Source organism: Enhydra lutris, unplaced genomic scaffold (genome assembly GCF_002288905.1).
Source record: "Enhydra lutris kenyoni isolate GAN:26980312 unplaced genomic scaffold, ASM228890v2 scaffoldscaffold40, whole genome shotgun sequence".
NCBI lineage: Eukaryota > Metazoa > Chordata > Mammalia > Carnivora > Mustelidae > Enhydra > Enhydra lutris.
The window spans coordinates 13910585-13925755 of NW_019154124.1; the positions used below are offsets into that span (position 1 = coordinate 13910585).

Genomic DNA, 15171 nt, shown 5'->3' on the forward strand with positions numbered 1-15171 from the left:
GACCAGAATAATTTATGGGTGAACCCTGAATTGTCTGACAGATTACAGAAAAGTCAGTTCTGCTCAAACTGTTCTGTAGTGAATTTGAGAGAGGGTAACTCTCAAAGCAGCCTGGAGGCAAGGGAAAGGCAATAGTTGCCTGAAGGAGAAGAAAGCTGGGAACAGATCCTACAAGATGGAGTTTTGCTTAAATAGCAGGAGCAATGATTAACTTGATTTAACTCACTTAGCGACCTGCATGGCTATTCATGGCAGTGTAATTCCGTGAGGCATGAGAAAAGATAATTTTGAGAAGCAGCTTTCTTAACTTTCCCCGAAAGCTGTCTAATTTGTTAGCTATTCCCCACAACTCCAAGTGTGGTTGCATGTGAACGAACATTTCAATTTAGTGAGTAATATGCTCAAATTTGGAAAAATATGAATTTCTCCTTCCTTCCTTATTCTTCCCATCTACTTCCCCTCCCACCTACTAGCACTCCCATCAGAAGAAAGAGAAAATTTAAAACTAGTATCAACTTTTTAATTCTCTCAAGTAATGCTTCAATATTTTACCTCACATATACATTTACACATTGTATGAAATTAAATAAATAAGACATTTGTAAAACTGATTAAATATTTGGAAGAAAAGGCTAATATATATTTGTATTATATATTAACACTTGGAATTTTAGTTTCACCCTAGATATGGGGGGGGAAGCAATACAGAGATGCATCAATTTTAATTTTCTAGACTTATATATATTCCAATTAAATCTAATTCAGCTTTATATATATTCTGATAACTAATTTATAATTGCCAATTTTAATTTATTTAGGTTATATGTAGAGAGACACTCATGATTTAGGTATCTAGTTTGTTTTTATTTTTAGTGTATTTTGCAGAATATAGTGATCATCAAACATTTTTGGTCATTACTACAGACTTTGCACAGTGCTCCAGGGTCTAACAGACCTCAGAACAGAATCCAGTCTACAGAGTGTATGAGTGGTTCAACAACTTAAGCAGCCACTCTTGATTTAGGCTTAGGTCATGATCTCAGGGTCCTGGGATCAAGCCCAGCTTTGCTCTACCCTCAGTGGGGGTCTGCTGGAAGATTCTTTCTCTCCCTCTCCCTCAGCTCCTCCCCCAATAACACATGCATGCATTCTCTCTTTCTCAAAAAGAGATAAATTCTACACAGGTATGTGCTTAGGTCTTACAGTGTTGAGAATATTTTGATAAGTTGTCGACACTTCAAAATAAATACATGAAAATCCCCATATTACATTTCTCTCTTAAAAATGCGAGATCTAAAGTAAGAGTTTCTCCAGAGCAAAAACTAGCTGTTGTAGCAAGACAGAGGAAAATATTTTAAAGAAAAAAAAGAAAGGTATGCCTATTAAAATATTTAAAAGTGTATATATCAAATAGGATAAATGGGAAAAAATGTTTTCAAGTAAGTTGATCACAAAGTAAAAATATATTTTATACATATTTATATATCTTAAAATATGTATAATAACATGATATAATAATATATATATCTTGAAATCTGTAAATAACCAGTAAGGAAAAAGAAAACACTAAAATTTAAAAATAAAGAAATTATAGGGATATGAAATTCCAAAAAATAAGCCCTAATTTTACAACTACATGAAATATTTAGCATTTATAGTGATGAAAGAATTTCAGGCAAAAATAACAAAAATAATTTTCTTTTTGTTGGCAAAGATTAAATATGTTTATTTTATTGACTTACATTTTAGCATTAAATATTAACCATAGGTTGTACCCACTATAATTAGCAAGAGTATGGCAAAGTATACCCCCTCATGAACGTGCACTGCTGGTTCAAGCACAAAAGGCATAAACGTTCTGGAGGGGAATTTTTGCAATGTGTATAAATAATTTTATATCCCCCCCAAAACCCCCAAATTATATCCTTGACCTGTAATTCTACTCAAGAATCAAAGATGTTCTCAGTATTTACATATTAGATTTTTCATGTGAAGCATCACTTTATAATAGCTAAAAACTGGATGTATACCAAACTTCTAACAATAGAGGATTGATGAAATAATATATAAAGGAATGCAGTGTGGCTATTAAAAGTTGTGTTATAAAAAGGAATTTAATGACATGGGAAAATGCTCATGGCAGTTTGCAAAGTGAAAAAAAAATGTTTTAGGGGACTATGTATACAATGATTTCATTCTGAAAAATAGTAAATAGATAAGATAGAAGAATAAACATCAAAATGTCACCAGCTATCTCTGGGCAGTGTTCATGGGGGAGGAGATATTTACGGATGACTTCCATGTAATTTGCAAACTTTCGACAAGGAGCACTTTGTTTTGCTTTTAGACGTTCTTTAAAAAAGAAGAAAGAAAGAATGTAATCACAGAAATTGGGCGATGGAGGATCCTTGAAGTCTATGTCATGTCTCCATTGACAAGGTTGTGTGCCTCTAGGGTTAAGATGACAAACACAACCCAGGCTACCCACATCCTGTGCGTTCTTTTGCCTGGACTGAGCTGTTGACTCCACTCTTTATAGTCAGGACTAAGGACATTTCTTTAGTGACTTTCTTTTGAATGATATTCTAAGCAGAAACAAAATACTATGAAATAGCTTCCTGTCACTATTTCCTTTCTTTGGACCAAACTGGAGACTGTGGTCAAGAAAGGGGAATAGTTCTCTTTTGTTTCCTCATCTTCCACTCCCTCCCCACCCCAATTAGTTAACTTTCATTATGGTAAATAATTCACTATTTTTCCAGTTATATAGTACCTTTGTGTAAAGGGACAGTCTTTCCAAACACTTGTTAATCCTAAAAACACTCTTGGGAAGTAGGTAAAAATTACTAGAGAGAAGGGAGGAGAGAGGGTAATGCCAAAGGTAATAAAGAGGTCAATAAAACCACACACTTGTCTCAGTTTTCTGTCGGCTGAAATCTGTGCAATGCTGTAAACTGAGGATCTCTGTTATGGGGACACTGAAGAGAGAAGGGATTTGAGGGGTACAGTTTGAGGGATAAAGTTTTCAGACCTTATACAGAGAGTTCAGACCTTTATGTGTAGATCACAGTGCTGTGTAACAGCACGGATTATGGGGCAAGACTTCTGGATTCAATTCCTGGCTTCGCTGTTTACTAGATATGTGATACTGGGCAATGTATTTAATTTTTCTGGCCTCAGTCTTCTCATCTATAAAAGGAGGGATAATAATGAAGTCTAGCATGTAATATTGTTTTAAGGATTAAACAAAATTATAAAGCATTGGAAGCTATTCCTAGAACATGGTAAGCGCTATAAAAGTGTTAGTATTTCTAAAATCAAAATGCTATTATTTTAAAGATTAAAAAAGTTAAACAGATTAAACAGAAGGAGACAGAGAATTGTATTATCCCTACATAAGTCAACATCAAATTCTACAGATTGCAGTAAAAAGAGAAAAACACCCGACACCTCTAGTCCTGGGCTGGTAGTAGGTGTGCTTGAAGGTTAAAGGTGATTATAGCTCCCAAATACAAACGAATTGCAGGAATAGGTTCCATATACTGGGTCCTTCATGCTCTAGGATACCACCACCAGAGAAGTTTATCACCCTTTGCTTTACCTTAATAATAAGGGCAACTGAGTTACTATATAACTATAACTAGTGAACATTCTGAAATGAGAACACTGTCACAAAACCTTCACTGATTGTTTGACCTTGAGTCTTTATCCCTCAGGGGAACACTAACATTAGTTTATTGGAGGAAATTTAAACCACTTTTTCCTACTTGCCTCCTTTTTAAACAGTCAGTACTGATACGACACAAAATATTAAAGTATTTGTGTTGTCTATGGCATGTTTGTACTGTTATTAAAATAATTTTGAAAACTCTCATAATCAATGCATCTCTTTTTCCCCTACAGGTACAGAAAAAGGACTGAGGATTTGCAGACCTGAGCACCTGCTCAGTTAAGATATTAAACAGGGTGAAGAGATTAGAGATAAGACAGGAAGAAGACTGTGTTATAGAATAGCTTGATCTTTTTCATTTCAAGTAAAATAAATGCAAAACTATTTCCTGTTTCCTTTGATGCTAATAGCCCCTGATATATTTCTGTTAACATAAATGTACCTGAAAAGATAACATTTAATACTGAAAGAAAGCAAAATAGGGCATAATCATAAGTTTCTTTCTTTTGTTTTGTTTTGATCATTTTGTGTTGCAGTGGTCGTTACTATGTATTAAAAGCCCCATGACAGTAGAAACTGTATCCTTTCATACACATATTTATGTATATATTTAGGTTCTTAATACATGTTTGTTGAATAAATAAATACATGAACAAATGGATGAGCAAACCAGCTGTCTCAAATTCTTAGTCTTCTAAACTTCCCCTCAATTATATTAGGCATCATGTGTCATGTTGTTTTATTTTTGTCCCATTGATAAAGTGAGAATTTTTGTATCCAATTATGCTTTCCTCTAACACACACTCTTTGTTGTTATTAAATATAAAGGCATGGCTCAGCTTAATACCCCTGGGTTACTGTGTTTACAGCAACATTAGAGACTGTTGCACAAGAAGCCTCAAGATATTCATGTTTCTGAAAAGTTTAGAACCTCTTTTCATCTTTAGTTACATTCAGGAAGTCATTTATTTTGCCAAGAAGGAAAAAAAGAGAGAAAGGGAGAGAGAGAGAGCAATTCTTCCTATCACCACAGGGCAAGAAGTCAGGGCAGAACACAGAGCATCTGGCCTGAATCAGAACCCTCCGATGAGGAGAAGAGGCAGAAAGCCACTGCACTCTTCCGTCATTGCTGGAGATAAAACAGACAACACAATGTGGGGGAGAATGCAGGACAACTTGGACAATGTGAAAGCAATTCAGACAGGATGCCTCCGAAGCAATTAAGTAGGTCTCCTGTATCTATAGGTTTCCTTAAGGCAGCTTGAACCAGAAGTTTCTATTAGAACCTCAGTATTTATCCTTTATAAGTTATTTCATATAATTACGCTTAAGCGAAATTTAGAGTGAATTATTTCTAGTTCTTTTCCAGAATGTTATAATCCTTCTTAGTATCTCTATAATGTCAGCTCTTGAAATTTTTCTTCTGGATGTTACAAGTTTAATTTTAATCCAAATTAACTTAAATATCAATTGAATGTTTGTGATGCTAAAATACTCATGATTTTGTATGAATTTACAAAATATAGGCATATAAATGAAAAATATACAATCCTACGGGTATATTTTCTGATTTTTTTAATACTTTAAGTGCATTTCTGAGATTTGTGTGAAGAAAAAAATAATATCCAGAATTAACACTTTAGAAAGTCTAGTATTTCTAAATTTCTAAGAATAATGGCATTCCATTTGCCAAGATAGAAATATTTTATATCTTCTTAATCTTTACACAGGATGTTAATGCAGTCTTACAAATAATATACCAACACCATTAATTCAATAAAAACCAATATAAATTTTTATTATCATATCAGTACCAGTTTAACAAAGATATTTTTAAAGTCTCATACTTACATTGGCATCTTTCCCAGCTAATTTACATAATTCCACTCGTTCTTTTGCAGCGGGCCAATAAATCTGTAAAACATTTCAAAGTGTGTCAGAATCTCAATATCTAAAACACCCTCCAATTCTAATCAGGGAAATGAGTGTGTTAAATTGAAGAGTGGATATCAAGCTAAAAGCATGTTGTTAGATATGATGTAAAAATCTTGAGATTCAGTTATTTTCCAAAGCCACCCTAAAAAATTTTCTAGGTAAAACTACAGAACTATTCATTTGTATATTTCAATCTTCTAATTTAATATAGGTAGATTATGCTGAGAAGGCCATAAAATCTTAACACGATGCCGATAGAATTTCAGCATAGCATTTACTTAAGTAAGAGATTCTATTTACGCTGTTTTTCTGTACTTACCCAGAGAAGTGGGGCATGATAAATGCGTACAGGGAAGTGTATGAAACAACACTTGTTACAAGCATTATTATCACGCCAAGTCAAAGATCAGTGTGGATCTGCTGGCAAACGTAACATGTATGGAGCTCAGGTGCATCTGTCACTTAGTTAAACATTTTTGTATGTATTATGTTATTTAAATTTCACAATGACCTCATTAGATGGCTGGAGTTACTCTCCCCATTTTCACATCAGAAAACTCATTCATACGGCCATTAAGTAACACGTCAAGTAACATGCCACAAACGTAGTCACCGGCAAAGCCAAAATATAACCCAAAGTCTGTCTGAACTAGTGGGTCTCAGTCACTACATAGTAATTATTATTTGGGGAAATGATTAAGAATGAGAGCAGCAAATCCCTTGGTTGGTAGCTTTTGATCATGTTTTAACCATCTTGAATTTATCCCACGTGTTTTCTATTTTTTTAACAAACTTTAGCAATTCTTTCAAGAAGGTTTTGCAAAATAAGGCTCAAATAGTTACTTTACTCCATTAGCTTAAAGAAAGAAACATTCTGCTAAGCTACAGGCAAGAAGAAACAAGAAGAACTAACTCCGAGTTGCTTATATGTTCCAAGAGTTCCTGACAAACTGATTATGTTTCTCACCAATGTTAGCAGAAAATGTCTTAACAGCTGAGGAAACAGGAAAATATCCTGAGGGCATGCATCAAAAGAGACTTGTTAAACCTGGAATTCACAAATGACTTAGAAGTCACAAGTATTTATATGGTATTATCTTCATAGTAAAACTTTAGGGTTTTATGGCTCTGAATAAAGAAGAATAGAGTATACCACTCAAACTCTCTTAATACGCAAATTCAATAAAATTACTAAGATTTTTAAAAGAAGCAAGATTTTTCATTTAGAGCACATTTTAACAGGCTGCAAATTATGTCCAAAGGTGCGCCTAGGCATCTCTAGCAAAATACAGGCAGATTGTTTAGAACCAGCAAATATGCTCAAGTGATGAGCTAACCTTGATGCGGGTTCGTAAAAAGACCCTGAAGATGCTATTTATTCAAAAATGGTTTAAACCATGGTAATTATGTGTTCACACAATTTTGAAAATTAGCAAGCTATAAAATAGAACTAGACCACAGCAATAAAAATTAGCAATTCGTTGTCAGGTAAAAAAGTACAGTCCCCCAAATTACAAACAGAATGATCCCCTCAGAATAATGTTAAAAAAAAAAAAAAAAAACCTTAAATAAAATAGACACTTTTAAGGTATGTGGGTAGATGGAATAAGTAAGTAAAAGAAGAGTGATGAATACGGGATTCAGAGCAATGGTTGCTCCAGACTGGAAAAAAGAAGGCTTAAATGGTGGGAAGGAACAGCTATTTATCAGACCTTAGCTTTTGTTGGGGATGGTATTTCAGAAATTTAATGCATAATTTAAAACAGCTGAGTAATGCAGATTAGAGAAAAAATTAATCAAAATGGGCCATGCATAGGCTGATGGACAATAGTCAATCATCTACCCAGAATCACGAGGTCCTAAATAAATAAATGAGTGAAGCAGAGTAAGCATAGAACACTGCAGTTGGTGCGAAAGTTGAAAGTTTCTTCCAGTTGCTTTTTAATTGTTTGTATATTTGCTTATTTTTAACCATTAGTAGCAAAAACACTGAAGCCAGTCTCGTTATTTTTTTTCTTGATGATTCATTTTTATTATTATTTTTAATTGTGGTAAAATGGACATAACATAAATTTTACCATCTTAACTATTTTTATAGTTCAGGATCATCAAGTATATTCACTTCGTGCAACCAATCTCCAGAATTCTTTCATCTTGCAAAACTGTAACTTGGTATTTGCTGATTCTTGAAAATTATAGTGACTTTGTAATATTATAGTGATTCTTGAATATTATAATGATTTCATTGGACTTAAAACAAAGGGTATGCAGAATACATAGCCATGATCTGCCAATGCGTTTAACCATTAGTTCATTTTACTTGGTCTCTAGTCTAGATTAAAACTTCTTTGAGTCCTTAAAATATGTCAGATGCTAGTCTTTTCTGTTTTTTATGATAAGTTTCAATCATATTTCAGAAATAAATTTAGAACAAATAATTACAGATATTTGTTCTGATCTAAATATCATATTGGTATAAATTCTATAAAAAAAGAAAAGGAAAATACAGAATTCTTCTATATTAAGTAAATAAGATTTAAAGAGGAGGAAGATTATCACAGGGTTCTTTTTTTTTTTTTTTTTTAACCTTGAATCAGCTTACTGGATGGTGAGTTAAAGCAAATCATGAGATAAATGTTTCTAATATTGATTTTGAATATATCTGTAGGGGCTTCAGAAAGGAGGGAGTTATTTAAAGAGTGATGAAATGTAGAAGCAATCCTTATGTCTTCTTTGAAATCTGAATGAAAGTTTCAAAGTTAGCACAAAGTAGTTATTGTTCACTAATTATTCCTTCAACACACACATAATTACAAAGGGCCCTCTGTATGCCTGGCAAGGTGTGGCAGTGAGTCAGGAAGATAGTTCTGTAAACAGAGAAGGTGACTCCATTTCTCCAGGAGATACAAAGCAAGCAGAGAGCTCAGAGGATGGAGTCACTGGGCTCAGGGGGCACCACGGGACCCCGAGTGGCTGACCAACATACAGAGCCATTGACTTTTGAGCCATTGTTTCCAATTACTTGCTCTTAATAGTTTCGACTCTAATTTTTTCTTAAAGACTTAACGCTAAAAACAGGAGTTGCAGATTCCTTTCTTCTCTTTGCAAAGGAATACAAATCTCTAAAAGATGTTTTAATGGTTTTGTTGTACACTTTTGGCTATTAATTTTAAGTCCTATAATTGTAAGTTGAATTGACTGTTAAGTCACATAATTGTAAATTGAAATGTGTCATCCTAGTTAATGAAGCAAAAAAAACTAAAATTACAAGCATCAGAGAATCAGGTTTTTGATTAGTGGATAAATGTTTTACAAAGATACCTAAGCACTGAGAATTTGTTGAGTGCCAGAAACCAATTTTAATAAATCTTCTAATTTCTGTTTATAAAGGATATTTTTTCCCAAAATGTAATCTCACTTTTCATCATTTACCTTCAAACCCATAATGTCTAGACCCTGTTAAAAATAGAAATTATCCTTTAATCATTATTACTGTACAGTAATTCAAGATAGTATCACAAAGATAATTTTACTTCTTAAGATAATGTAAGCCTTAAAAATAAAGATTCATTAAGATTAGACACTGGCTTATTTTGACACAATGCTGTCAAGAATTCAGGAATTGCAAATAGAATTACCTTAATAACAGCAACCTAGGACATATCTGATTGTCTTCCAGTCTCAAAACATTTACTTAAAAGGAGGTAAAAAGAATCATTGTAGTTGTGCCAATATTTAAAAGCTATCACTTTAATTATGATTTATAGCAGGATTTTCTTTTTTCACCACGTAGTCATTAGAATAAAGGGTCTTTTAAAAAATATTCCTTTTAATTCTTTGTTGGTAAAAAATTAAAAGAAGCAAAATTTCACTTAATTGAATTTAAAAATATAATCAAGCAAAACAATAAGTAAAAACAACAAAAAACCCACATACTTATATGGGGTTGGCAGAAATATGTTCAAGTAATATTTCTGTTTTTCAGTAATGTTTTGAAATGGCATATATGTGACATACTATATCACTGTATCTCTATATACATAATAAAAGTCCTTCACCACTTTCATATTCTTCTAGTCAAATTGTGTGTATGCATATGTGCGTGTATATATGCACGTGTGCACAGTATGTGAGCGTGTGCATGTGTGCATATACGTGTGCATGTGTTTGTAGGTGGATAGAGAGGGAGAAGAGAGAGAGATGCACACAGAGATACATCCAGAGAGATATTAACTCTGATTGAGTACAGAATAACATGAATTCATGAATAACAGAATTCATGAGTACTCCCAAATTTCAGCTTGGTTTACACAAAAGCCCAATAAGGACCTGAGATCCACAGATTATTTCGGTACTGAGTATTATCATATTCAGTAGCCTTGATTATTTTAGTAAAAATACAGTGTCCACAAAATCCATAAAAATCCCTCTTGATCATTAGGTAACGTGAACAGTTTTGAAGCAGTGGTTTTTAACATTCTCATGACTTCTGAATTTATTGGCAGTAAAATGACATGTACATTTCCTCACACTTCAGAGCATGGTACATGCAATGTCATGCTATATTAAAAGCTGTATGAGCAGGACAAACAAAACACATACCCCTAAAGTTGATGCAGCTGTACTACTCCCTTAAAAGTTACCCGAGGATATTTTTCTTTCATTTATCAAAAAGAGACATACCAGAGGCAGAGATGCTACTTGCGTAATTGCCATAATAATTGTCCTGAAATATTGCCATGGAACACTAGTTTTTTTTTATTATTAACATATACTGTATTATTTGTTTCAGGGGTACAGGTCTGTGATTCATCAGTCTTATACAATTCACAGCACTCACCATAGCTCATACCCTCCCCAGTGTCCATCACCCAGCCACCCCCTTCCTTCCAGCAACCCTCAGTTTGTTTCCTGAGATCAGGAGTCCCTTATGGTTTGTCTTCCTCTCTGGTTTCATTTTGAGGGAACACTAGTTCTTAATTAATATTGTATGATCTGCCAGAGACAGCTTGTCAGGCTATCACTTTGGCAGACAATAGTCTTTGGAACCTTGGTGCTTAGATACAAAGGATCTCAAATACGTACAAAGCTCACCATTGCTCTCTCCACCCACATGGAGAACAGATGTCAGAAATCAAACATATCTTTTCTGTGGATCCAGATGAACAAGAATTTCTCTCAACATAATTATTCAGGGTGTAACTACTAATTGAACCACTACTAAATAATTAGGGGTTGCAAATTAATTTTGAGTGCTAATCTTATAGATCAAGTTAGTAACAGAAAATTACTCTGGGAAACAAGTAAATAAATTTATAAGATTTCTGCACTTGGAAGTGACAATTTATTGGTTAATGTTTCAAAACAAGTACATCTGAGAAGTCAGTCTCCATATTCTATAATTTACTGATTTAACCGTGCTATTATGTTGTTTTCATAACATTTCACAATTGAAATAGAACATTTCCAAAGGATTAATTTTGTGTAAATTTCACTTTGAAGGATCAAATATTAACGTCTAAAAATATATACGTAGTGCTCACTGTGGCGGCACATTTACTAAATAGAATGATACACAGAAGATTAGCATGGTACCTGTGCAAAGATGACACATAAACTCAATCCATATTATTATTTTTGTTTTAAATTTTGTGAAGATTTTATTTATTTATTTGAGAGATAGTGAGAGAGACTGAGATAGAGTGAGAGAGAACATAAGCTGGGGGAGAGGCAGAGGGGCAAGCAGACTCGCTGTTCACTAGGGAACCTGTTGTGGGGTTTGATCCCAGGACCCCGAGATCATGACCTGAGCCAAAGTCAGATGCTTAACTGACTGAGCCCCCCTAAGTGCCCTCCAAATTGTTTTTTTTAAAGACTAAGAGTAAAAATACATACATGTATATATATATTTTTTTTTCTTTCAGAGTTATAGAATGTAGATTACCAGTATAATAAGAGATCATTTTAATGAAATGAAAATTGTCCTCAGTGTCACTTTACATATGCTCAGTGGTTATAAAGTTACATTTTACGAGACAGGCCCTACTGGCAAAGTTACATTTTAAACAAATTTTTTAAAGAGATTTAATATCAATTTCCTTATGAAAATATAATGGGAGTGGCATGCATTTAAAAATACAACCTAGGGCGCCTGGGTGGCTCAGTGTGTTAAGCCTCTGCCTTCAGCTCAGGTCATGATCCCAGGGTCCTGGAATCGAGCCCCACATCGGGCTCTCTGCTTAGCAGGGAGCCTGCTTCTCCCTCTCTCTCTCTCTCTCTGCCTGCCTCTCTGCCTACTTGTAATCTCTCTGTCAAATAAATAAATAAAAATCTTTAAAAATACAACCTATGATCTGATTATCTTATACTGATTTTATTTGCTTATCTCTATCCAAAATCCAAATTTTTTTTTTTTGTTTTTTGTTGTTCTTTGAAGAAATTTTACTTCCATTTGAATACAAACAGGTTGGAAAAACTCACAAGTAAATCCTGCAATGTCTCTAACAATTATTGTTTCATTCATAATTTATAAAGCAGTATCACCCAGTAAGGTGAAAATGTCAGGCACTTTATTTTTAATTATTTAATCTTAGGCAAGTTACAGAAACATTCAAATAATGATAAGGCCTATAACAACATCTTAAGGAAATTCTAATTATATCTGCTCTTTGTTACATCTTTGGAGAAGCAATTTAATTGACCCAAGTTAGCCAGTGTAAGGTCAGTCAAATGGCCCTTGGCCTAATTCAGAGATGCCAAAATTGAATGGAATACACAGAAAGGAAAGTTACAACTTATTCATAAAACCTAATTACGGACAAAAATTCAGAGCCCTAAAAATGCAGATGGTTTTGAACGGTTGTAAAAAGAGTTGGGAAAATGTTGGCCTAAATGCCGTACGGTCAAGGATTTGAAGCAACCAAGCGAGCAAGGACTGCTCTGGGTTCCAGGAACAGAGAGGGAGAGGTAGGAGATCTGAGCTCAAAGAATGAAGTCCTGAAAAATAAGTACAACAGAACCAAAAGTAGAGCTTGCATGATTAAAACTGGCTGGGGTGGGAGAAGGGGCATGGAATAATTATGGATGAGGAGATTTACTCTTAAGTTTGGGTATGATCTGCCCATGTACCTTCCTTCATGAAGTCTTGAGTGAGACTTGAGTCTCTCCCTTTTCTTTTTCAGGACTCAGCTCAAAGCCCATTTCACATTTAGCCTTCTTCCACCAAATGTCTCTGAATGGGAATACACTGGTGTTTATCATATCCACTGGGCACTTTCCTTTTGCAAGTAAATTTAGTTTGGGACCCTTTCCTGTGCATAAAGATCAATGAAATGCAATGGAACTAGAATACTAAATTTGAGTCCCCACTTCACTGATCATGAGCAGCCAATGCTGTGGTTTCAAATATTATCTCAATACTGTCCTCAGAATGACTCTGTTCTATTTGGAAGACATCTGACCTCCTCTGGATGGTGCTTTCTTATAAAAGGCATTTTAATATCACTTCCCCCAGAAAAGCCTTCTCTGAAGACCAGCTGGAGTGGTATTTTCCGTCTTGCCATTTGCAGTGACATGGATAGACCTAGAGAGTATTGTGCTAAGCAAAATCAGTCGGTCGAAGACAAATACCATATGATCACACTCCTGTGTGGAATTTAAGAAACAAAACAAACAAGCATACGGGAAAAAGGAGAGAGAGGCAAACTAAGAAACCAAGTTTTCACTACAAAGAACAAACTGGTGGTTACCAGAGGAGAGGCAGGCATGGGGAGGAGTTAAATAGGTGATGGGGATTAAGGAGCACACTTGTTGTGATGAGCCCAGGGTGGTGCATGGAAGTGCTGAATTAGTATATCACACGCCTGAAACTAATATTACACTCTACGTTAATAAACTGGAATTGAAATAGAAACTTTGAATGAATGAATGAATGAATGAATGAATGAATAAAGTCAGTTCCCCCGCCCCAGGATTATCACCACAGTTTTTAACAACATTTATGTGATATTTTCTTATTTGTTTCTTTTTTTTTTTTTTTTTGTCTCTATCAGACACTCCCTTTAGAAACTGGAAGCCCCATGAAAACAGAGACCTAACCAGTTTTATTTTCCACTGAATGCCCAGCATCTGGAAGGATGCTAGAGACAGGGTAGGAGCTCAAAAATCATATATTCCAAGAAGGAGAGGAATATTATTGTATCACAATACCTGAAAGCAGTTTTAAGAAATCCATGAATGGACTGGTAGTTGTGAATTTGTGCTGCAGTCACATGTGAGTGGGAGTGCAATTATGCTTGTGGATAGATTTTATAATTCTGTACGACATACAGGTCGCAGTCTTCATTACCTTCCTAAGTGTACAACTTAAATAAATGACTCACTGAAGTTTAGTGACTACCGATCTTGAGTGACAAGGAGCACTGCTTCTACTTCCTACTCTCTTTAGTACCTGAAACAGTATCACATACGTAGTAAGCACTCAATAATTATTGAAAAGTGATCTGCAATGTTTCCCTTAAAATTAGAGACCGGAAAGGAGTTCTTGTTAGAGTTCTGGCAGAAGTCTGACCACATCCTGATAGTCTGTGACAGTGACCAGATGGGACCGGCCCATCGGCACCCAGGCTGGGGAGCCAACACGTCCATGAACGAGGTGATTGTTTTACCTCTGCGGTTACTAGACAGCATGTGCTTCACAGGCACTGGGAACAGATTAATCACCATGAAACTAAGCAGGGTGCCATATCACAAAAGTTAACTTATTGGGATGTCCACATGGTTTCCGACGTTTATATTTTCTTAATTTCAAATATTAACTAAGAATAAAAAAGGTGGCAATTCTCTTTTTATCAATCTCTTTGATTTTAAATGAGCAGTTATTTATTCTGAGACTTTCTCCCTAAATAATAAATTTATAGGGTAAAGCATTAGAGGGGAATGTCTTAGTCAGCCATGATGTGAGTTAGAACTGGAGTCAGAAGGTCATTCAGACTTATAAAAGCCTTTCTGCTTATACTCAGTATAAAACAAGCAAATGCAGGATCTTCATGTATGAAAACCCTCTTGTTTTAGACTTCCTTGAGGAAAGGGAAATAACAAAGCGCTTTTCATGCATGCTATGCAGAGAAGGGTGTTCAAACATTCCACTAAAAAATTATTGTATTTGAAATTACAAACTCATTTAGCTTGGTTATTTTCTTAATGTAAGTGCTTAAAAATAGGGGCACAGTGATGAACTTTAAGTAACTTAATTTTATAATCACATATTGAGTTGATGTTAAATAAGGAGAAAAATAGTACAAAAATTGCATTATGATTGTTAAGTGGAAGAAAAACAACTGTCACATTTATAAACATGGAATTGCGTTATTAACATTCTGTTAAAAAGAAAAAAAAATCTTCTTAACATATCCAAGTTTTAGGTTAAGTGTTTAATATTTATGTTTATCCAATGTTTTCTTTTAAATAATTCTGATTATTTTGTGGTTAAACAACCAGCAGAGTCAAGTTCTGAAGCAAAGGTGGGGACCTAAATTTTAGCAAGACAAAACGAAGTTGTGTCAACT

The 15171-nt window shown here is 34.5% G+C and overlaps 1 protein-coding gene across 1 annotated transcript in view; it reads right to left on the bottom strand.

Annotated features, from left to right (window-relative positions):
* The window catches only part of LOC111155273 (semaphorin 3D), a 127704-nt gene that overhangs the window by 82561 nt on the left and 29972 nt on the right, over positions 1–15171 (bottom strand). The window contains exon 3 of the mRNA XM_022515401.1: positions 5522–5584. Within this exon, the coding sequence (XP_022371109.1) occupies positions 5522–5584 (63 nt within the window). The remainder of the gene's footprint in view (positions 1–5521; positions 5585–15171) is intronic.